Genomic DNA, 22,759 nt, shown 5'->3' on the forward strand with positions numbered 1-22,759 from the left:
TAGTAGCTTTCATGTTTTAGACTGTGACGCTAAAAATAGTACAATAATAAACCTAATTAAATTATGAAAGTGCCTTTAGTGATGTGGTTTCAAGACCAAAGTTGTGGGGACGGACGGTGGTCGATTCAGCTTAGTTGGCTGGACAACTGGCTCATGATGCAGCAGCCAACCTGCCAACAGCACAGGTCCAATTTCCATACCAGCTGAGGCTATTCATGAAGCCTTCTGGCCTTCTCAACTTTGCCCTTCCCCTGAGGGGTGGTGATCCTCAGATTAAATCATTACCAGTAACAGCCTGTGGTCATCTGGGACTACGGCAATGTTACTTTAAGACCAAACCATGAAATTAAACATTTCAAACACTTGGGTATGAAAATTTAACATCATGTTATTTGCACTCCACTGTCCCTGTTTCCTTTGGAATGTTTGCCTGGTCATTATTGGCCTTAAATTTTACTCTCTTTTGTCTAGTGAACATCCTCATTGCTCACTGATTTAAGATCTTTTACCTTTCTTAACTTAATTTTCTTCTTCTGACCCCCTTTAAGGCTTACAACCATCACCATTGATTTCTCTGTTTACTTTGATTTAAAAGTGAATATTAATTTTGTTTGAGTGAGAATGTTTTGCAGTGAAATGCATTGACGATAAGTAATGGGGGAAAGTGTCCATGAAAAATGATTCCATAAGCCTGACAATAGCAAGAAATTTAAATTTACTAAACCACTATTTTAGACAGTAACCTGTCTCAGAGATAAAAGCTGAAGATAACTCTACACAAATGTACATTATGTGTGGGGCAGAGGGGTAACATTGAGGTGAAGAAGCAATTATTTCCACTCACAATAGCTGACATAATTCACATTTTCTAAGTTTATTGCCCACAGTTTTGGCATGAAAACTGGTCTTGCTGCAATCAATTAAAATTGAATCTTGATGCCATCATGCTTTTGTAAAGTTTTTTTTGTTTACTCTATACCAGTCCAATCAAGTCAAATTAAAGCCAATTCAGAGTCCTAACAAGTTGGGACATTCCCAATCCAAGCTGACAAGACAGGGCTCTCACCACCTGCCTTGGGCTCGATCTACATGATCCAAGCTGATTGGAGTAGGTGTAGCTCCTCCTCCAAGGCTTGATCTCATTTGCATCTTAGCCAAAAGGCCGAGATGCCGCTTTAAAAAAATTGCCTCAAATGAAGCTGAAGTGTCACCTAATGACTTCAACCAAGTGCAGCATGTCAATACTACACTTGATCTTAGCCAAAAGGCCTAAAGTACCTCAATTGCTTTCATTGTCTTAAATAAGAAAACAAAGCACAAAGAAGTTAATGCTTTTAAAGTTTGACTTTTGAATGAACATTTTGTGTGATATTGCAACATATAATTAATAAGTTAAACAGCATTCTATATCTAGCTTTAATAGATTATTAAACAAACATAGGATTTAGGAGCAGAAGTAGGCAAATTCAGCCCTTCAAGCCTGCTCCACCATTTCAATCACATCATGACTGATCTCTTCCTGGTCTCAAACTCACCTCCCCACCTATTTCCCAAATCCCTTTAACCCTTTTTATAAATCAGAAATATTTCTATTTCCTTCTTGAAACCAGTCAACGAATCAGACTCCAACACGCTATGGGGCAGCGAGTTCCACAAATTCACCACCCTCTGCGAGAAGTGGTTCCTCCTCTTCTCAGTTTTAAGTCTACTGCTTCTCAACCTGTATCTGTGACCTCTTGTTAAAATTTATCACAGCACCAAGCTAAAGATGTTGTGGTTAGGCTAAAAATATTTATTTAAACTGTAGGAACATCACATAAGGGTAATAGGAAAGCAAAAAGAACATCAGGATCACCAAAAAGCAAAGTTCCCCAGGTAATAGATATGTGAAACAAAAACATAAAATGAGGGATATGGTCAGCTAATTTTTCTGAGTATTGATCCCTCCTCAAGTTACTATGGGCTGCATTTAACAGAGGTCTCACTTGTCAGCTGGAGAACCAACAGGTGCCCCACATTCCCTCTTTTACGGAAAGCCCATTGAGTAAGGGTCATTGGGGCACTGACCTGGACAGCAGTGCCTTCCCTGGGATCAACACCAACTTGCCCAGAGCCAATCAGAGGCAATCGACTTGATTGAACAGCAGCGCCACCAGAGAGGCAGTGGTTGCTGCTGGTATGACATCTACCCGAGCCCTAGGATTATCACTGGATCCCAGTTCCAAACCACTGGTGAGTGATTGAAGAGGGTTGCTGAGGAATGGGGACAGGCAGCATGGGCAGGGGATGGTTTTCAGGGGGCCCCACCTCCCCAATACCAGGACCCCTCGACCAAAGCTGACTGCCTTTGAACTAGGGACCACCAATCCCCTGCCACCAAACTCATTAAGAAGTCTCACAACATCAGGTTAAAGTCCAACAGGTTTATTTGGTAGCAAAAGCCACCAGCTTTCGGAGCGCTGCTCCTTCATCAGGTGAGTGGGATTTCAGTTCACAAACAGGGCATATAAATACACAAAGTCAATTTACAAAATAATGGTTGAAATGTGAGTCTTTACACATAATCAGGTCTTAAAGGTACAGACAATGTGACTGGAGAGAGAATTAACTCACCTGACGAAGGAGCAGCGCTCCAAAAGCTAGTGGCTTTTACTACCAAAAAAACCTGTTGGACTTTAACCTGGTGTTGTGAGACTTCTTGCTGTGTTTACCCCAGTCCAACACAGGCACCTCTACACAAACTCACCACAGGGGAGAAGATTAAAGTCTGACCCATATGTGGGATACTAATGAAGACGGTATTATTCATTTACTGTTACATTGTTGAGCGCTGCCTATGAGAAGAAAGAACGCTCCAGCTTGGAACAAACTGGTTTTATTTTAATGAAAATATGTGGATAAAACTCCTTAATTTACTCATTTTAAAAAAGAGATGGGTCTGATTAAACAGTGGTCTTAGTTGCTATGCAATGCTGATGTAAGAAATTTATTTGAAATCATTTCTTTAAATATTAATTTTACTGTCATCTATACATGTATTAATAATAACAAATACATGCAGACAAATGTTTACTTTTAACTTGCCGAAACTTTAAAAATTCTCCCAGTGCTCCCTAGCATCTTACTCCCCTCAAGATCTCAGCTTACATACCATGAGCTTAAAAAGCATGTTTAATACTTGTGAAATGCATGATTCTAATATAACTCCAAAATATATTTATGTTATGCCTGCCTTATTTCATTTTATTGTTTAAAAGCAAAATTTGGGCTGTTTCTCTATTTCCACCATATAACGCTACATCATCAAGCATTTCTGGCCGGAATTTTCTGGCTGTTTACACTGGCGGGATCTTCTGATTTTGCCGATGGTGCACCCCCACCATGGGTTTCCTGGTGCTGATCTGTTTGAGTTTCTGATATAACAAAATTCCAGTATCGATACAGCACAGGTCCAGAAACTTAAGCTTTTGAAAGAACAAAAGAAGTAAACAGTTAGAGCATTCACTTGTAGGGCAACACATGGCTCAGTAGTTGGCACTGTTGCCTCACAATGCCCAGGACCCGGGTTCGATTCTAGCCTCAGGTGACTGTCTGTGCGGAGCTTGCCCATTCTCCCTGTGTGCTCCGGTTTCCTCCCACAGTCTAAAACTGTACAGGTTAGGTCGGTTGGCCATGATGAATTGCCCCTTAGTGTCGGGGGATTAACAGGATAAATGCATGGGGTTATGGGAATAGGGCCTGTGTGTGATTGTTGTCAGTGCAGGCTCGATGGGCTGAATGGTCGTCTTTCTGCACTGTAGAGATTCTGTAATTCTAAATAGGCTGTACAGGTCCCAGCATTTGCATTCCAATATTGACATTAGCACCTGTTGCAAAAATGTATGTGAGTTTTAGAATTTCTTAATTTTGAGCAAGAGATCTGCGAGAGCATGCCCTCCACCCTGGAAGCCCTGGATGAAACTGTATCTGGGGTCACCAATGCAGATGTCAGAGCAGCTTTCTGAAAGGTCAATCCAAGGAAAGCGACAGGCCCGGATGAGCGCTCAGATCCTGGATAACATGGCAGGAATATTTGCAGACATCTTCAACCTCTCTTTACAAAAATCTGAGATCCCTATCTGCTTTAAGAAGATGACCATCATCCTGGTGCCTAAGAGAAACCAAGCAGTGTGCCTCAATGACTAGCATCTTACGGCTCTGACATCCATCATTATGAAGTGCTTTGAAGGCCAGTCATATCACGAATCAATTCCAGTCTCCTGGACTACCTAGATCCACTACAGTTTGCTTACTGCCGCAACAGGTCCATTGCAGACACCATCTCCCTGACCCTGCACTCAACCCTGGAACATCTAGATAACAAAAGCACCTATGTCAGACTCCTACTTATTGACTACAGCTCAGCCTTCAACACCATTCTTCCCATGAAACTCATCTGCAAACTCTGTGGCCTGGGCCTTGGCCCCACCTTCTGCAACTAGATCCTGAACTTCCTAACTCACAGACCACGATCAATAAGGATCAGCAACATGTTCTCTACAATCATTCTCAACAACGGTGCCCCACAGGCTGTGTTCTCAGCCCCCTACTATATTCCTTGTACACCTCTGACTGTGTGGCCAAATTCCCCTCCAATTTGATCTTCGAGTTTGCTGACGATACCACTGTAGTGGTACAGATCTCAAAACAATGATGAAACAGAGTTCAGTAATGAGATAGAGAATCTGGTGAACTGGTGCAGCAACAATAATCTGTCCCTCAATGTCAACAAAATGAAGGAGATTGTCATCGATTTCAGGAAACGTAGAGGAGAATGTGCCCCTGTCTACATCAACGAGGTAGAAACGGTCGAGAGCTTCAAGTTTTTAGGTGTCCAGATCACCAACAACCTGTCCTGGTCCCCCATGCTGACACTATAGTTAAGAAAGCCCACCAATGCCTCAACTTTCTCAGAAGACTAAGGAAATTTGGCATGTCAGTTACGATTCTCACCAACTTTTACAGATGCATTCTTTCTGGTTGTATCACAGCTTGATATGGCTCCTGCTCTGACCAAGACTGCAGGAAACTATAAAAGGTCGTGAATGTAGCCCAATCCATCACGCAAATCAGCCTCTTATCCACTGACTCTGTCTACGCTTCCTGTTGCCTCGGCAAAGCAGCCACCATATTTAAGGATCCAATGCACTCTGGACATTCTCTTTTCCACCTTCTTCCATCGGGAAAAAGATACAAAAGTCTGAGATCACATACTAACTGACTCAAGAACAGCTTCTTCCCTGCTGCCATCAGATTTTTGAATGGACCTACCTTGCCTTAAGTTGATCTTTCTCTACACCCTAGCTATGACTGTAACATTACATTCTGCATTCTCTTGTTTCCTTCTCTATGAACGGTATGCTTTATCTGTATAATGCGCAAGAAACAATACTTTTCACTATATGCTGATGCATGTGACAATAATAAATCAAATCAAATAATTTGGGAGGTAAATTCTGCAATGATCTGAACTGAACACAAATTAGAATTAGAATCATAGAAACCTACAGTGCAGATGGAGGCCATTCAACTCGTCGAGTCTGCACCAACCACGGTCCCACCAGGCCCTATCCCTGTCGCCCCATGCATTTACCCTGGCTAATTCCCCTGACACGAAGGGGCAATTTAGCATGGCCAATCCACCTAACCTGCACATCTTTGGACTGGGAGGAAAGCGGAGCACCCAGAGGAAACCCTTGCAGACACAGGGAGAACGTGCAAACTCCACACAGACAGTGACCCAAGCTGGGAATCGAACACGTATCTCTGGCACTGTGAGGCAGCAATGCTAACCACTGTGCCCGCCGATCGACTGTTATGCTGCTGATTCTTAGGAAATGCCTACCGATCACAGTTGCAATTTGGAAACAAGGCTTAAATATCAAATCAGCTTGAAATCTAATTGTGCTTGCAAAGCAGCCATTAGTAACCAACCAAGTTAGCAAAGTGTTCCGCTGCAAAGTTTTAAAAGAAATATGATTTGTAATTGTTCAGGTACTTAGATGAAATATTAATGAGCAAACATTTTACAATTAGAGTTACATTCAGCACATAGTTTAATTTCATAATCCAAAAAAAATCTAAATTCATCTGGATTACTACAATACATGAAAACGTAACGAGTATTGCTTTGTTTTTTCCTCCCATGCTGACACAAACTTTTTTTCAGGTTTATGAGGTAAGTGCTCTCAATATGTCAACCATGCGAGGAAATCACATAATCCATCCTGTCTGGATGAGTGCCATCCACTGACATCTGAATCCATCAGACCCATCGAGACTCTTAAAGCACTGTTACTTACTTTCACAGTTCAGTAGTGATACCTGTCCTCTTGATTTATTAACTATTGGTCTATGTGTACTGTAGTTTTTTTTAATTACAAATTGTGCTTTGTAGCTTTTATTTTGCTAATATTTATTCTGCTGTCTTTGAAATTGAGAGGACAAGGTTATTAATTCAATTCCACATTACTAAATTTTTAAATTTAAAGAATGACTGTGATTGTGCTCTGTAACAAGTGCTTTAAGGGTGGGCATATCCAATCTTTATGAGCAATATGCATCCATTTCTATCACTGTGAACAGAGTAAATTGGATATTTCAGTAATGAACTATTTGTTGCACTCTCTTTACTGTTAAAAGTAATTTCACAAATAGGGCTGTCATGAATATTTGATTATGAAAACTTTAAAAGTTATATTAAAACTGGATTATTTTTGTTTCAAATCCTCATTGGGAACTGAACACTGAGTTTCCTAGAAACTCTAAAGGGTTCTGCATTCGAGCTAAGTATATATTTGCAGCCATTGTAAAAGTTAAGATTAAATAAATAGAATATATGGCAAGAACAAGTTTGCAATATGAGCATGGTGCTAAGGTTGGTTTGATGAAGGGACAGAGAGCTTGGGGTCAGGTGACGAGAAGCAATCCTCCCCTTCTCAGCCTTCAAGGAGTGCTATGTAGACAGTTTGACCTCTCCCCATGGCTATCCTCACTTGTGGCTCCCAAGTTTTCCAAGCCTGGGAACCCAATCACAGGCCACAGTTAAATCTGCAAACAAGTTGAATTCAAGGCTTCACTAACATCATTAACATATTCAAAAGGCAAATCTGTCCCCTGGGAGTAATTGAATGTCTGCCCTTTGTCCCACTTTATTAAAAGCTGAAAGTGGTCAGTTTGGAGTTGGTCTCCTGACCCACTTAATTTACACATTTAATCTCCGCACCATCCAGGAGAAAGCAGTCCATTCAAATGGCACCCTTTCCACAAGCATTCATTCACCCACTCTAACACCCATAACTAGTGACAATAGTGTGTATCCATCTGCAAGATGCACTGCAGAAGTTCACCAAGGCTCCTGAGACCACCAGGCCTTGCAAATCCATGGCCACTACTGTCTAGAAGGCAGAGAACAACAGATACATCGGACAACCACCATCTCAAAGATCCCCCCCAAGACACTCAGCATCCTGACTTGAAAATAAATCACCGCTCCTTGACTTTCGCTGGGTCTCCTGGTACTCCCTCCCTACCAGCATTGTCAATGTACTACAGGGACAGCAAAGTGTGAAGTAGTGAATTTTCGCACAATGGATAGGCAATGGATAGGCAATTTCAACTGAACGGAAAAGTTGTATAGGGTTTGCAGGGAGAGATGTACCATTGTGCATAGATCCATGAAGGTGGCAGAGAATATTGAGAGAGTTGTTAGCAAATCATAAGGAAGTATGTGCTTTATAATTAAAGAGATTGAGTACAAAGCAGGGAAGTTTGGGGGAAACATTTTAAAAATCTGGTTCGGCCATGACTAGAGTATTTATTATTCCAGGCTGATGGGCATGATTGAGTGGGGATCCTGCCTATTCAAGTACCCTGTGCACAGTAGAGATCTGACAATACCTGGTTAAAGCCCAACAGGTTTATTTGGTAGCAAATGCCACTCGGTTTTGGACCGCTTCTCCCTCGTCAGGTGAGATTCTCCCATCTTTACCCCTCCACCATCTCTCATTGGGGCCTGACACTGCTGGGAGCTGTCAGCCACCTGATTGACTCCCAGATGCAGGACTTCCCCTCGGATAGAGATGGAATTCTTGCCCAGAGCCAATTAACAGCCATAAAAACAGCTCAAGGCAACTTGGCCAAGTGGACACAAGATCGCCCCTTAGATTTAAGCTAGGAACATCAAGGGCACTGTCTCCTTGTCTCCAATTACCTCATGCAGTTTGTTGTTGGTTACAAAATAACGGCAATAGGATAAGCTTACCAAATTAGACAGTTTGATAGAGACGTTTAAGATTACAAGGGAATAATCAATGGGAAATTAAAACTCTTTCATCTGGTTAACGGATCATAAATATCAAAATAAATACGCTTTAGGATAGTGAGCAGGAAAAGCTTGAATTTTGCATTTTCCCCATCTCCTGACCCCTGAGCTGATAGCTGGGAGGGGCACTGTGTGTGCTGCCTACCCACCTCTGGAATTTTACCAGTGGCAGGGTAGGTGTCAAGTGGCCTGCAAGTCCTTGGGCCAATTGATAACCTTCAGTGGTTGAGTTAAGTGTGCTTAAGGACCTCCTCTTGCCACAACTGGTAATTTACCAGAAGCTGCATGTGTACACACCACATGGCATAAGTAGCTGAGTGCTGTGTGGGTGTCTCCTGTTCTGGCATCCTTGCCCATGGAGTCCTGAGCCAATTGACAGCCTAGCAAGTATAAAATATCAGTTTGGGGCTTCCCGACAATGCCGGAGTGGGTTCACCCCTGATGCTGGCCATTTTTACACATCTTGAAGGACTATGGAACACACCAGTGATTAGTGATTGAATACAGTTACAAGTGGTGTACCTCAAGGATCTGTTTTGGGGCCACTGCTGTTTGTCATTTTTATAAATGACCTAGATGAGGGTGTGGAAGGATGGATTAGTAAATTTGCTGATGACACCAAAGTTGGAGGAGTTGTAGACAGTGACGATGGATGTTACAGCTTGCAGAGGGACACAGATAAGCTGCAGAGCTGGTCCGAGAGGTGGCAGATGGAGTTTAATACGGAAAAGTGTGAGGTGATTCACTTTGGTAAGAATAACAGGAGTACAGAATATAGGGCTAATGGAAGGACTCTTAGTAGTGTTGACAAGCAGAGAGATCTCGGGGTACATGTGCATAGCTCCCTGAAAGTTGGCACCCAGGTTGATAAAGTTGTTAAGAAGGCGTACGGTGTGATAGCTTTTATTGGTAGAGGGATTGAATTCCGGAGCCGTGAGGTCATGTTACAACTGTACAAAACTCTGGTGCGGCCGCACTTGGAGTATTGCGTACAGTTCTGGTCGCCGCATTATAAGAAAGATGTGGAGGCATTGGAAAGGGTGCAGAGGAGGTTTACCAGGATGTTGCCTGGTATGGTGGGAAGGTCTTATGAGGAAAGGCTGAGGGACTTGAGGTTATTTTCATTGGAGAGAAGAAGGTTACGAGGTGACGTGATTGAGGCATACAAGATGATCAAAGGATTGGATAGGGTGGACAGTGAGAGCCTTTTACCTCGGATGGTGATGGCTAACACGAGGGGACATAGCTTTAAATTAAGGGGTGGTAATTATAGGATGGATGTCAGAGGTAGGTTCTTTACTCAGAGGGTAGTAAGGTCGTGGAATGCCCTGCCTGCAGCAGTCGTGGACTCGCCAACTTTAAGGGCGTTCAAATGGTCAGTGGATAGGCATATGGATAACATTGGAATAGTTTAGGTTAGAGGGTCATTAGATTGGTTCCACTGGTCAGCGCAATATCGAGGGCTGAAGGGCCTGTACTGCGCTGTAATGTCCTATGTTCTACAATTTAAACATCAGTCTGTTTGAAGGTGAAAGACTATAGGAAGCAAGTAGGCGTATTCAAACAGGAGTTCTGTACGTGATGAGGATAGAAAAAACTGAACTAATCAGACTGGTCCATTTGCTTGTAATTTGTGAGTTGGGGAATGTGTTAATTAAGTTTGATAAATTAAATATTTATTAAATGTGTTGCAAATTTGGATTTGTATACATGTGGCAATTAATAATGAATTACAATTGGCAAATTAATTAAATGAATTAAGTCACATGGAGTGAGTAACATTAATTTGAGGAGTCACTAATTTTTACGTTTTTGTAATAATTAAGCTCATTACAAATTCAAGTGATTAATGTATTGAGTGGTGAAATTATGTCTGACGTGTTGTTCTCATGCTTGAAATGTTGGGTCATACCGTAACACTGTTGTAGTTGAGTCGAATGCCGTCATGGTGCTGAGAGTCGATGTGTAACTTCTACTACAGGCAATTACATTACACTGATGTGAGAAGAGGTGCCAGTATGTAAAGAACGCTGTATAAGTCTTGCCAGGTAGCGGAGGTGAATTTTTAAAAATCCCTCCTGTCCTGGGGCACGTTTCAGAGGAGCTGGCAGGATAAGGGGTGGTAGCTTGGCATTCCTATGGGTGGGCACATTCTGTCACATTTTGTGGCCTCTCCCAGTGAATGGGCAGCAGAGGGAAAATCTAGTAAATTTGCTGACAACACCAAAGTTGGAGGAGTTGTAGACAGTGAGGATGGATGTTACAGTTCGCAGAGGGACATAGATAGGCTGCAGAGCTGGGCCGAGAGGTGGCAGATGGAGTTTAATACGGAAAAGTGTGAGGTGATTCACTTGGGTAAGAATATCAGGAGTACAGAATATAGGGCTAATGGAAGGACTCTTAGTAATGTTTCAGGACCCTGATGCATGGAAAATGTCTGGGTGCCAATCCCACTAGTTTTGAAGAGCTAGTCCAATTAATGGCCAGGAAGCAGGCTTGCCATCCCATTTAGGACAGCAGGTGGGTCTCAGAGTTAGAAAGCCATAGGGAAGTCCACCAACCATTCCACATTTTTTGAATAATTAAGCTCATTACAAATTCAAGCAGAAAGTAGAAACTACCAATCTGTGTACAGAAAGAGAGCATTAACATGCAGGCACCCTCTGAAGAGCAGCTATTTTTTTAAATGCTGCCAAGCTATGATCATGGACGGATAACCCTCCACAGGATAGCAAATGGCTGCAGCTATGTCTGGAGGGGGCATGACCGTGTAGGGTGGGATGGTCTCTTTAATGATGAACTGTCGTCCAATCCCCCCTCTCACTTCCTAGAAACACGCAACATCAACTGTTTTGACCATTTTCTGTAGCTGGCCTGCTGACATGAAAACCCCATTCAGTAGAGGAAGGAGCCAGACAGTTATATGTCCCACACCTGATCCTGCCTCCATGAAGATGACTGGGTCAGTCAGGATTACAGAAAATGTGGTAAAATCTCAGCGGATCTGATAGCATCTGTGGACAAAGAACAGAGCTGATGTTTCTAGTCTGGATGACTCAGAACATCTAAACTTGAAACATTGGTTCTATTCTCTCTCCCCAGCTGCTGTCAGGCCTGCTGAGCATTTTCTGTTTTTGTTTCAGATTCATACATCCGCAGTAATTTATTGGTCAGGATTATGGTGTGCATGCTGCTCAGCATTACACAATTCCACCCGTGCCCACCTTCAAAGCTTCCTCTATAAACCCTTCTAATCAGTGGTGTGCCTCTAGTGTTGTGGGCACCCATGATTGCTATTCAAATGAAGATATCTTTTTTAATTCATACATGGGACATGGGCACACTGGCTGGGCCAGCATTTATTGCCCATCCCGAGTTGCCCTCGAGCAGTTGAGAGTCAAGCACATTGGCCTATGTGATGCCAGACCCACAGCCAGACTGGGTAAGGACAGCAGATTTCATTCCCTAAAGGACATTAGTGAACCAGATGGGTTTTTATGACAATCAACAATGGTCATCGGTAGATTTTTACTTTCAGGTTTTTTTATTGAATTAAAAGTCCACCATCTGTCGTGACGGGATTCAAATCTGGGTCCCCAGAACATCAGATGAGTTTCTGGGTTAATAGTCCAGCAATAACACGACTAGACAATTGCACCCCTTCCCCGCGTCCACCCCCCCACACCCCCCCCAACCCCCCAACCTCCCAGAGAAGTCCACTAGGCTCAATGGTGATAAATCCAGGCACTCGCATTGAGTTTCATCCCTTGAGTATTTGAACTGAATTATACACATGTGCCAATAAACTTGAGTTGCTTGAATGAATACAAGAGCATAAAATTTTCTAATATTGAGATGTTTTAACAAATTGAATAATGAAGCTTGAAATTTATATATTAAACTGTTCATTAGTAAAATGGAAAACTTGATACATTTTATGAAGTTTTACTTAAGCAACCAGCAAACCAAGATTATCTCAGTTTTGCAGCAAACCTTAATAAAGCTAATGTATTTAGTTATTTTTAATATAGCTTGTCTGCCCAAAAAATTCTCTCGGGCTGTTGTGTAGAATGAATAAACCCTGCTGTATAGTTGTAAATCATTTGAATGTTTCTCCTAAATAGATACACTGGCACTGTTAATGAATTTCTAGGTCTGCTCTGAGTCTTCCTTCAGGATCAGAATCTATGGTCTCTCATGGACAAATTCTGCATCTGTTGCAACCCTGAGTAAGAATATTTAGTATTTCAGTGCCAAGATTTGGGACCGTAACTGTAAACATACCATGTTACATTTGAAGCTGGATATCATGTAAAGCATGTGCTTTACCCCAGTCCTCTGAGGAATGGAACTGATGAACACTCTTGGCAAATGAAGCCAACAGAAAATGAAGGGGCTAGTTCATTTCATAGATTCCAATTGACTGTGGAGTAGTAATTGCAGTTATTTAACTTATTTAATGACACTTCCCACAACACACAAAACAATAAAGCATGCTGCACTGCCTTATCTGCAACTAACTTGTTCTGGTTTTTCCATACTTTTGAATCTGTCCAGTTATCTTCTCAATGGAAATCTGTCTCCTTACACCTTCCTTAGTCTTTTTCTGAATTGACTCACTGACTATGGGCTGAATGATATGGACTCCCTGATGGCCTGTTCCCCACACTCCACCCCAGTTTGACTTCCACATTAGGGCAGAGGTCCCACCATCAGGAGCTTGTGTGTCACCAGTTCAGGCAGCACCTGATAACAAGCTGACTTGACCCTCAACTATTCACTTAAATATGGTGGGCAGGCTGCCAATTTCGGTGCCCGCCCCTCCTGTGTTTAGCAGGGTGAGCTTGGGGATTCACAGGAAGGTGGTGGGATTGCATTTGCCTTACTTCATTTGTAGTCCCCCCACCCCCCTCCCCACCCATGAAACCATGGAGCACATAAAATCCATTCCCATATCGTAAGCCCTTCTTTTGTTTTCTTCCTGGACAGGAAGCATCTCTGAATTCTTTCCCTCTGCCACTTGACTATCAGAGCTGTTTGTTAAGCCAACCAGCACCTCCTGGGTCAAAACCCTGCGCAATTGCAACCCACTGCTCTCAGAGTGAATGGAGTCATCCCAACACAATAAGTTGAGGTGTTGGGTCCCCCAGGAAAGTCTTGGTGAGCTCCTAGCCTTGGTTTCAACAATTGGCCTTTCTTGCTCACCACAGTTGTGGCTTTAAAACTTTGTGAATGGAATTTAACTTGGATGTTACACTGGAACCCAAGCAGACGCCAGAGTGTGGCAACTAGTGAATCTTCACAGTAACTTCATTGCAGTGTTAATGTACACCTACTTGTGACACTGAAAAATAAACTGAACTTAACGTGTTTTAGCAAAAAAGTGCATCCCATTGTTGGTTAGGATGCTGGCTGATATCGAACAAATTTTATTTTTGATGTCATTTGCAAAACAAACATTTCAATTTGGCCTGTATATTTGTGAATGTGATACACTGTATTTCATCTCCACATATTATGGGAAGATACCTTTTTTGTGGGGATCTATGATTAAGTTCAAAGAATCCATGTCATGGCAGCCCTAAAATCATCAAGTGTAACCGCAGTTTGTATTCCTTTGTAAAGTTGCACATTATTGACGTTGTTGACATTTTTACCTCTGACAGGAAATACTCTGCAACATGTGCCTGAGATTTATTTAACTCTCCGATGTATGATAAATGACATTTCCATTATTTGTGATGCAGTGGCATAATGTTCTGGAAAAATTTCCTTTATTCGAATCAAATAGGCAGACCTAAATTCCAGTTTGAAACATTGGGTCAGTTAAACCTCTGACTATGGGCAGGATTCTTGGGTCTTGCCCATGATAGAACCAATTCAGAGTGAGAATGGAAAGTTTAGTGTTCGGCCGTTCACTTACTGCAGCACTGGAAAATGTCAGTGGATTTTGTCGATTGTTTTTACTTTGGCTTGCAGGTTGAGGAGTAAGCATGTACGGCTTGTAGATGAGCAAAATGGTGTATTTACACTCAGTTGAAATTGTGGGGGTCAAGGATCGTTGGACGAGTCTTCACATGTTTAGAATTAAAATGTGAGATTCATCTGTTTGTGTTCTGCCATCTCCTTTAAGTAAGCTTTGCCAAACTTCATTCAAATATCTGGGTGGAGTTCCTTATTGAGGTTCAGAGGACATTTAAAATTAAATAATCTCACACTACCCAAACAGCTGCATAGCGTGCAGCAAATCACTATGGAGGACTTCATGTCCCAGAGCAATATATTTCCTGGCTAAAGGAAGACTCTTGACACAAAAAAAAATGAAAAGAGGAAAATAAATGATTTAAGTTTTTTTTGTTAATATCCTTTGAGGTCTTCACGGAAATGTGCTTCATGCTTGAAGATCGCACATTTTCCAAACCTGCATAATTTTTCTTTCCCATAAGTGGAAGGTGCATACGCAGGCATGAAGCCAATTGTTTTGTACGTTGTCTTTGCATGTTTTGGGAAAAAAAACATACCATTCTGTGAATATCTACTCTCTTTTCAGCTAAGAAGTTCATTTAAGCAAGCCTTTACCCTTAAAAAGGCACCCAAATCGGCATCCTCATATTCCGACATTGAAGAAATTGCAACGCCGGACTCCTCAGTGCCATCTTCGCCAAAAGTGCAGCGTGAAGATGCAGATTCATCATCTGTCCCCATTAAACCATCGCATTCATCCACAGAGTAAATAGAGTTCTAAATATTTTCAACTCGTTTTGTTTATTAGTTTATTAATGGTTCATTTAAAGGCATCGGTGTGGTGAAATTGCTGAATTGTTATCAAATAGAGAGATTTGCATTTATAAAGCACCTTTCATGACCTCAAGGCTCAAGTGTTTTACTGCCAATGAAGTACTTTCAAAGTGTAGTCACTGTTTTAATGTAGGAATCATGGTTTACATACAGCAAGCTGCCTCAAACAATGATGTGACAATCACTAAATAACCTGTTTTAATAGTACCAAGGGTTCTTTTATATCTACCTAAGAGGGCTGACAAAACCTTGGTTTAATTGCTGATCAGAATATGATAATTTTTTAGGTTACCTGACATTGATTTAATTTTTCTTTTTTTAGTTCTTTCATGGGATGTGGGTGTCACTGGCAAGGCCTTCCCTAAAGGACATTAGTGAATCAGATGTGTTTTTTGAACAATCGCTGATAGCTTCATTAGTGACATTAATTTTCAATTCAGGATTTTATTAACTGAATTCAAATTACACCAGCTGGAATAGGAGGATTTGAACCCATGTTCCTAAGGCATTAGCTTATGTTGTAATTTGCCTTTAAAGGATTGCAGCTTGACGTCACAAGAAAGGAAATGTAACTCAATCCAGTTTTAGTTTCGATTTTTGCCTCCAGCAGAACATAATCACAGCTCTGCTTTCTATCCATGTATGCAGTTTCCCAGGCACCTAGTCTAAATAAGTTAATCCACAACTTGTTTTCCCAACTCCTTGTGAGCAATTGGTGCCTTTACAACACATTACATAATGTGCAGCAGTGATTCCTCCTAAACAACACAAGTGATCAGCCTTGCTACAAGATTATGTACAGGTACAACATGGCAAACAGTCTCAGATCATCCTACATGGCATGAAAAGACTCGATGTCCAGGTCAGACCACGGCATAATCACCATATTGAAATTGCCATGTAGTGACTGCACAGAAAATCATTAAAGACATCGGAGCTGTGAGCGTGTGTTCTGCTAAGAGCAAAAGTTGAACTAAAACTGGCTGGCATGACATATTTCCCTTCTAGTGATGTCTTGCTGTTCTGCCTTAATTACATATTTACAACAGACTGAGCCTCTGGATTATTAATTGAATTCAAATTACACCAGCTGGAATAGGATGATTTGAACCCATGTTCCTAAGGCATTAGTTTATGTTGTAATTTGCCTTTAAAGGATTGTAGCTTGACGTCTGGATTGCTAGTTCAGTGACATTACCCTATGTCACCATCTCCCCTTCCAACCCCCCATCTCCACCACCCCATCACCACCTTCCCAATGTCATAAAGCATCGAGTCAGCTGTCCAGAGGGATCCTTTCTTAAATCTGTAAGAAAGCTTTGTGAAAATATTAGAAGAGTATGAAATTTTCCAAAACTTCCCTCGAGCGTACACTTGCATCCATGAGGCGTATTGTACCAATGAAATGATGAGCACTTGAATACTAAGAGCTGTTGCAGGTAATGCGAGTAACAGAATGGTTTTAAGTAATAACAGGTTTCCTTTTTCAAATGAGCTCCCCTGACAGCCAGACTCTCACAAAAGAGAAAATAGATGGGTGAAGTAAGGTAAGAATTCAAAGCTATGTCAGGATTGTAGGATGTGGATTGACAACAGGTTTACCTTGGATACTCTTGTGAGACCTTTAGAGCTCTTTGACAGCATATGGAAGTTTTTTGAGGTGGTGAAGGCTGCATCCAATTTCTCTGTAAATCTTGAGTCAAAGAATTATGGAATTTGCCCGATCCCAACAGCTTTGCTTATCTGATCCTTCATAACCGTATATAGAGTACCGTAGATCGAGGTTACGGCATAGGAAGACCATTCAACCCAACTGGTCAGTGTTTATGCTGCATGCGAGTTTCCTCTCACCCGTTCAGCATTACCTTCCAACAGAGCCAATTTGAGGCAGACACAAGAGTTCATCAGAAGTGAAAGAGGGCAGCAATCAAAAGAGAAGAATAAAAGGAATGACAAAGGGACCCTCACCACCTGCACATCTCCATCCCCCACCTCCCCACCCATCACCACTACCAAACACGCAGCCAGCATTTGGGAGACTGCTGTTTGTATTTAGTACTCTTTCGCCTTTACTTGTTTGGAGCATCTTTAATAGGTGAAGACTTCCCTTGCTGCTGCAAAATCTACCTGGCATAATCACTGAGAACCCTGCAATAAAAATTTGACCCGCAAAAGGCAGAAACACATGTCCTTTCCCACTGTCTGCCTGCCAAACAGATGGAAGTCTAGCCCAGCTCTAAGTTTTGTGCAAAGTCCTATGCCAAGGTACCAGAATCTTTCACACTTCTTGACAGCAAAGGCAGATTTTCTGGCAGCTTCCCAGTGTAACATTAATTAGTTATGCCACCTTCTGCAGGCTGCTCCGTCAAAGTCCCCATCTGAATTCTAGTGCAGCGGAATCAATGTGCAACTTGCACTCCAACGAGTGTTATTCATCACCCTCTTCTGGCTGTTCCTGTACGAGCTCTGTCTGGCGAGGTTGCACCTCTTGGAAATCTGGAAGGAGAAAAGCACAAGAGTAGGCTGTGTTGTAGGGAGGGTGTAAGAGTATGAAATGCATGCTTAAGCTATCCGTAACACATAACTCTGGAAATAAAGTGGGATTTTTGAGGAGAATTAAGAGTGAGGCTACCATCACCTTCTGTGGTTTCAATTCTGCCACTGGCCATAACCTCAGCAATGGCTGCCCCTGTCCTCAGATTTAACGTTCTCACCCTTGTATTCAAATTGCTTCAGGGCCTCTTTCCACTCATGTCTGTAAGCTCCTCCAGCCCTACAACCTTTCAAGATGTCTGAAACCCCAGTTCTTGCATATTTGTATGTCCATCACCCCACCATCAACAGCCTTATTTTCAGTTGTTAACACCTTATGGTCTACAATTTATGCTGTAAACCAGGAGACTTGTCTGCCTCACCTCCTTTAAGACACTTAAACGCTATACCCTTGACAAGCCTTGAGTTACCTTTCCTAATCTCCCTCATGCCAAAGTTTTGTTTAATTATGCTCCTATGGACCACTTTGGGGCATTTACTATCTGAGAAGTATTATATAAATGCAAGTTGTTGCAATTAAGCCACAGCAAGTCATGATCACATTGAATAGTACAACAGGTTCGAGGGGCTATTCTTGTTCCTGCATTCCCACAGATCACAACAGTGTGTTGCATTTTATAAATGATGGCTTTCGAATTAAACTGACTTCTAACTCAAGAGTGGTGTGAAAATGCTCTCTTTGTCTTGAGAAGAATAAGAACATGTTTTTAATGCAGGGTCTATGACTCCCGTGAGCCTGAGTTGAAGGAGGTATCAAACCTGCGGAATGAGTTATGGGATAAGGAAAGGAAGCTAACAGATATTCGCCTGGAAGCACTTAGTTCAGCTCACCAGCTGGAACAGTTACGAGAAGCCATGCATAATATGCAGGTATGTTGTATGTGTGTAAGGGAATAAAACTGCTGACAGTTTGCTTGCCAGTAAATGTTGTCCCATTGATTTAATCTTAATCTTTATCCAGTTAGTTTTTCCAGTTACAGGGATACAGCAGATGCAAACTGTGTGAGAAAGTTAGCATTCAGAAGTATTGCCAGGCCTGTCATTTTAAATGTGGAAGCTGCTAGCATTTGATGAGCAATCTGCCTTGCTGAAGGACACTGTTAATCTGATAGCCACAGTCTCTCTGCTTGATGGGTGGTTGGGCACTCACCTGCTATTGGCAAGATTTGATATTTATATACCAACGTCTGTGACTATCTTAACCATCCTTAATTAGCGAGAACCTGCTTCACTTCATTAATGTCATTAGTCTAATTTAAATTTTTCAAACTGGTTTAACATTAACTTATTTGCCTTTAGACATGTCATTGCCTTTTATATGCACTGGAAGTAACTTCTTGAAAGGAGCCTGTGCACTGAAAATCAATTGTTTTTATTGTTTGAAGTCTTTGAAAGAAATGACTTTCTGGTATTCAGACTTAATATTTTATAAGCATCATAAGAAATAGGAGCAGGAGTAGGCCATCTGGCCCTTCGAGCCTGCCCCGCCATTCAATAAGATCATGTCTGATCTGTCGTGTCTCAGTTCCACATTCCCGCCCTCTCCCCATAACCCTTAATCCCCTCTCTTATCAAAAACCCATCAACCCGCGTCTTAAAAATATTTAGCGAGGTAGCCTCCACCACTTCAACGGGCAGAGAATTCCAGAGATTCACCACCCTTTGAGTGAAGAAGTTCCTCCTCAACTCCGTTCTAAACCGCCCCCCCTTTATCTTGAGGCTGTGCCCCCTAGTCCTACTGTCCTTTCTGAGCGGGAAGAGTCTCTCCACCTCTATCCTATCCATCCCATTCATCATCTTATACGTCTCAATGAGATCTCCCCTCATTCTTCTAAACTCTAACGAGTACAAGCCTAGTTTATTCAGCCTCTCCTCATAGCTCAACCCCCTCAACTCCGGCATCAGCCTAGTAAACCTCCTCTGCACTCCCTCCAAGGCCAAAATATCCTTGCGTAAGTACGGCGCCCAAAACTGCAAACAGTACTCCAGCTGCTGCCTCACCAGTGCCCTCTACAGCCGCAGCAAGACCTCCCTACTTTTATATTCAATCCCCCTCGCTATGAAGGCCAGCATCCCATTTGCCTTCCTGATCACCTGCTGCACCTGCAAGCTGAGTTTTTGCGACTCATGCACAAGGACCCCAAGGTCCCTCTGCACCGTCGCCTGCTGCAGTTTTTCGCCACGTAAGTGATAATCCTTCCTACCATTATTCCTACCAAAGTGGACCACATTGCACTTGCCAACATTAAATTCCATTTGCCATTTCCTGGCCCATTCGCCCAGCCTATCTAGATCCTTCTGTAGACTCTCCACACCCTCCGCACAATTTGCCTTTCCTCCAATCTTGGTGTCATCAGCAAATTTCGACACCCTACACTCGGTTCCCTCCTCCAGATCATCTATATAAATGGTAAATAGCTGAGGCCCCAGCACTGACCCCTGAGGCACTCCACTAGTCACCATCCGCCAATCCGAATAGCACCCATTGACCCCCACTCTCTGCCTCCTATTTGACAACCAATCCTCTATCCACCATAACACCCTACCCCCAACTCCCTGTCCCCTGACCTTCTGCAGTAACCTCCTGTGAGGTACCTTGTCAAACGCCTTCTGAAAATCTAGAAAGACCACATCCACCGGCTCTCCTCTATCCACCGCCCTAGACACATCCTCATAGAACTCCAGTAAATTTGTCAGACACGACTTCCCTTTAATGAAACCGTGCTGCGTCTGCTCTATCAAGCAATTCCTCTCAAGATGCCTCGCTATTTCCTCCTTGATGACGGATTCTAACATTTTACCTACAACAGACGTTAAACTAACCAGCCTATAATTCCCTGCCTTTTGCCTGGCACCCTTCTTAAACAACAGCGTAACATTAGCCGCTTTCTAATCTTCCGGCACTTCCCCGGAATCCAGCGACGTCTGGAAAATAACCACCAAGGCACCCACTATCACCTCCGCCATTTCTTTCAGAACCCTCGGATGCATTCCATCCGGTCCTGGTGACTTGTCCACAATCAGTCCCTCCAGTCTGTCGAGCACCTCCTCTCTAGTAACAGTAATGTCATTGAGACCCTCCAGTCCTACCACCTTTCCATCTCTAACACCCGGCAAATTATTCACGTCCTCCTCCGTGAAGACAGAAACAAAAAAGTTATTCAGGACCTCAGCCATATCCCCATCCCCTACCACTAAGTCCCCCTTCTCATCCTCTAAGGGACCAACGTTCACCCTAGCCAGCCTCTTCCTTTTTATGTATTTATAAAAACTCCTGCTATCCTTTTTTATATTAAGCGCAAGCCCAGCTTCATAGTTTCTCCTACCCTTCTTTATCATCTTCTTTGTCAATCTTTGCTGACATTTAAACCTCTCCCAATCCTCTTCTTGCCCACTACTCTTTGCTACTCTAAACGCCTCCGCTTTAAATTTAACACTTTCCTTCACCTCCTTCGTTATCCACGGCTTATTACCTCTCCTCCTACTGTCCTTTTTGACCATCGGAATAAATTTCTGCTGAGCACCAAGAAAGATCTCCTTAAAGATCCTCTACTGCTCCTCAGCAGACCTACCTTCCAACGCGCTCCGCCAGTCCACATTCGCCAATTCTTCTCTCATCCTACCGTACTCCCCTCTGTTCAAACAAAGGACACGCGTCCGGGAACCCACTTTCTCCTCCTCCATCTGCACCAGAAACTCCACCATACAATGATCACTCTTCCCAAGAGGATCCCTCACAACAAGGTCCCTAATTCTACCCGCCTCATTACATAACACCAGATCCAAGATAGCTCGCTCCCTCGTCGGCTCCAACACACACTGTTCGAGGAAACTATCCCGGCAGCATTCCGAGAACTCCTCCTCGAGCCCACCGCGTCCAACATGGGTTGACCAATCTATATGTAGATTGAAATCCCCCATAACTACGGCCGTCCCATTCCTGCACGCCGCACTTATTTGCGCGTTAACAGCCCGCCCCACCTCCAGATCATTACTCGGGGGCCTATAGACGACACCCACCAGCGTCTTCCTCCCTTTGCTGTTCCTAACCTCTACCCACAACAATTCCGCTTTCTGCTCCTTGGCTCCAATATCATCCCTTGCTACCACCCTGATGCTATCCTTAATCAGCAGAGCTACACCACCCCCCCCTTTTCCCTCCTGCCTATCCTTCCTAAACACTTGATATCCCCGGACATTCAGTTCCCAGTCCCTGTCACCTTGCAGCCACGTCTCTGTAATGGCCACCAGATCATAATGGTGGCACAGTGGTTAGTACTGCTGCCTCACAGCACCAGGGACCCTGTCAATTCTGGCCTTGGGTCACTATCTCTGTGGAGTCTGCACATTCATTGAATCTCTACAGTGCAGAAGGAGGCCACTCGGCCCATCGAGTCTGCACTGACCACAATCCCACCTAGGCCCCACTCCTGCAAATCTTCACATTAACCCTGCTAATTCCCCAACATTAGGGGCAATTTAGCATGACCAATCAACCTAACCTGCACATCTTTGGACTTTGGGAGGAAACCGGAGCACCCGCAGGAAACCCACATGGACATGGGGAGAACATGGAAACTCCACACAGACAGTGACCTGAGGCCGGGTACCTGGCTCTGTGAGGCAGCACTGCAAACCATTGTGCTGCCCAAAATTTTGTTCTCCATGTCTGCGTGGGTTTCTTCTGGGTGCTCCGGTTTCTTCCCACAGTCCAAAGATGTGTGGGTTCGGTTGATTGGCCACGTCATGGGGATTAGGAAGGTGAATATATGTGGGGTTATGGGGATAGGACAGGACCTGGGTGGGATTGTTGTCAATGCCGGCTCGATGGGTCAAATGGCCTCCTTCTACACTGTAGATTCTATGATTTTAAGATTCTGATTGTAATCACACATTGTTTTAATTCTTGCTTTTAGGAGTATTTCTGAAAAATAATAAGCAATTAAAAAGTTCATTTGGTATCCAGCAACCAGAATTTGCAGATATACCAGATGGCTATGCACTGCGCATCACTTGATGATAAATGTAGTGTAAACATGTGAACGT

General features: G+C 43.0%; 1 protein-coding gene across 2 annotated transcripts in view; it reads left to right on the forward strand.

Annotated features, from left to right (window-relative positions):
- Positions 1-22,759, forward strand: part of LOC145357045 (neuron navigator 1-like) — a 698,546-nt gene that overhangs the window by 619,957 nt on the left and 55,830 nt on the right. For both annotated transcript variants that reach the window (XM_080210100.1, XM_080210101.1), the window contains 2 exons: positions 14,913-15,091; positions 18,430-18,583. In XM_080210100.1, the coding sequence (XP_080066226.1) occupies positions 14,913-15,091; positions 18,430-18,583 (333 nt within the window). The remainder of the gene's footprint in view (positions 1-14,912; positions 15,092-18,429; positions 18,584-22,759) is intronic.

The sequence above is a fragment of the Carcharhinus amblyrhynchos genome, chromosome 22 (assembly GCF_965287045.1).
Source record: "Carcharhinus amblyrhynchos chromosome 22, sCarAmb.v2.hapA, whole genome shotgun sequence".
Lineage (NCBI taxonomy): Eukaryota > Metazoa > Chordata > Chondrichthyes > Carcharhiniformes > Carcharhinidae > Carcharhinus > Carcharhinus amblyrhynchos.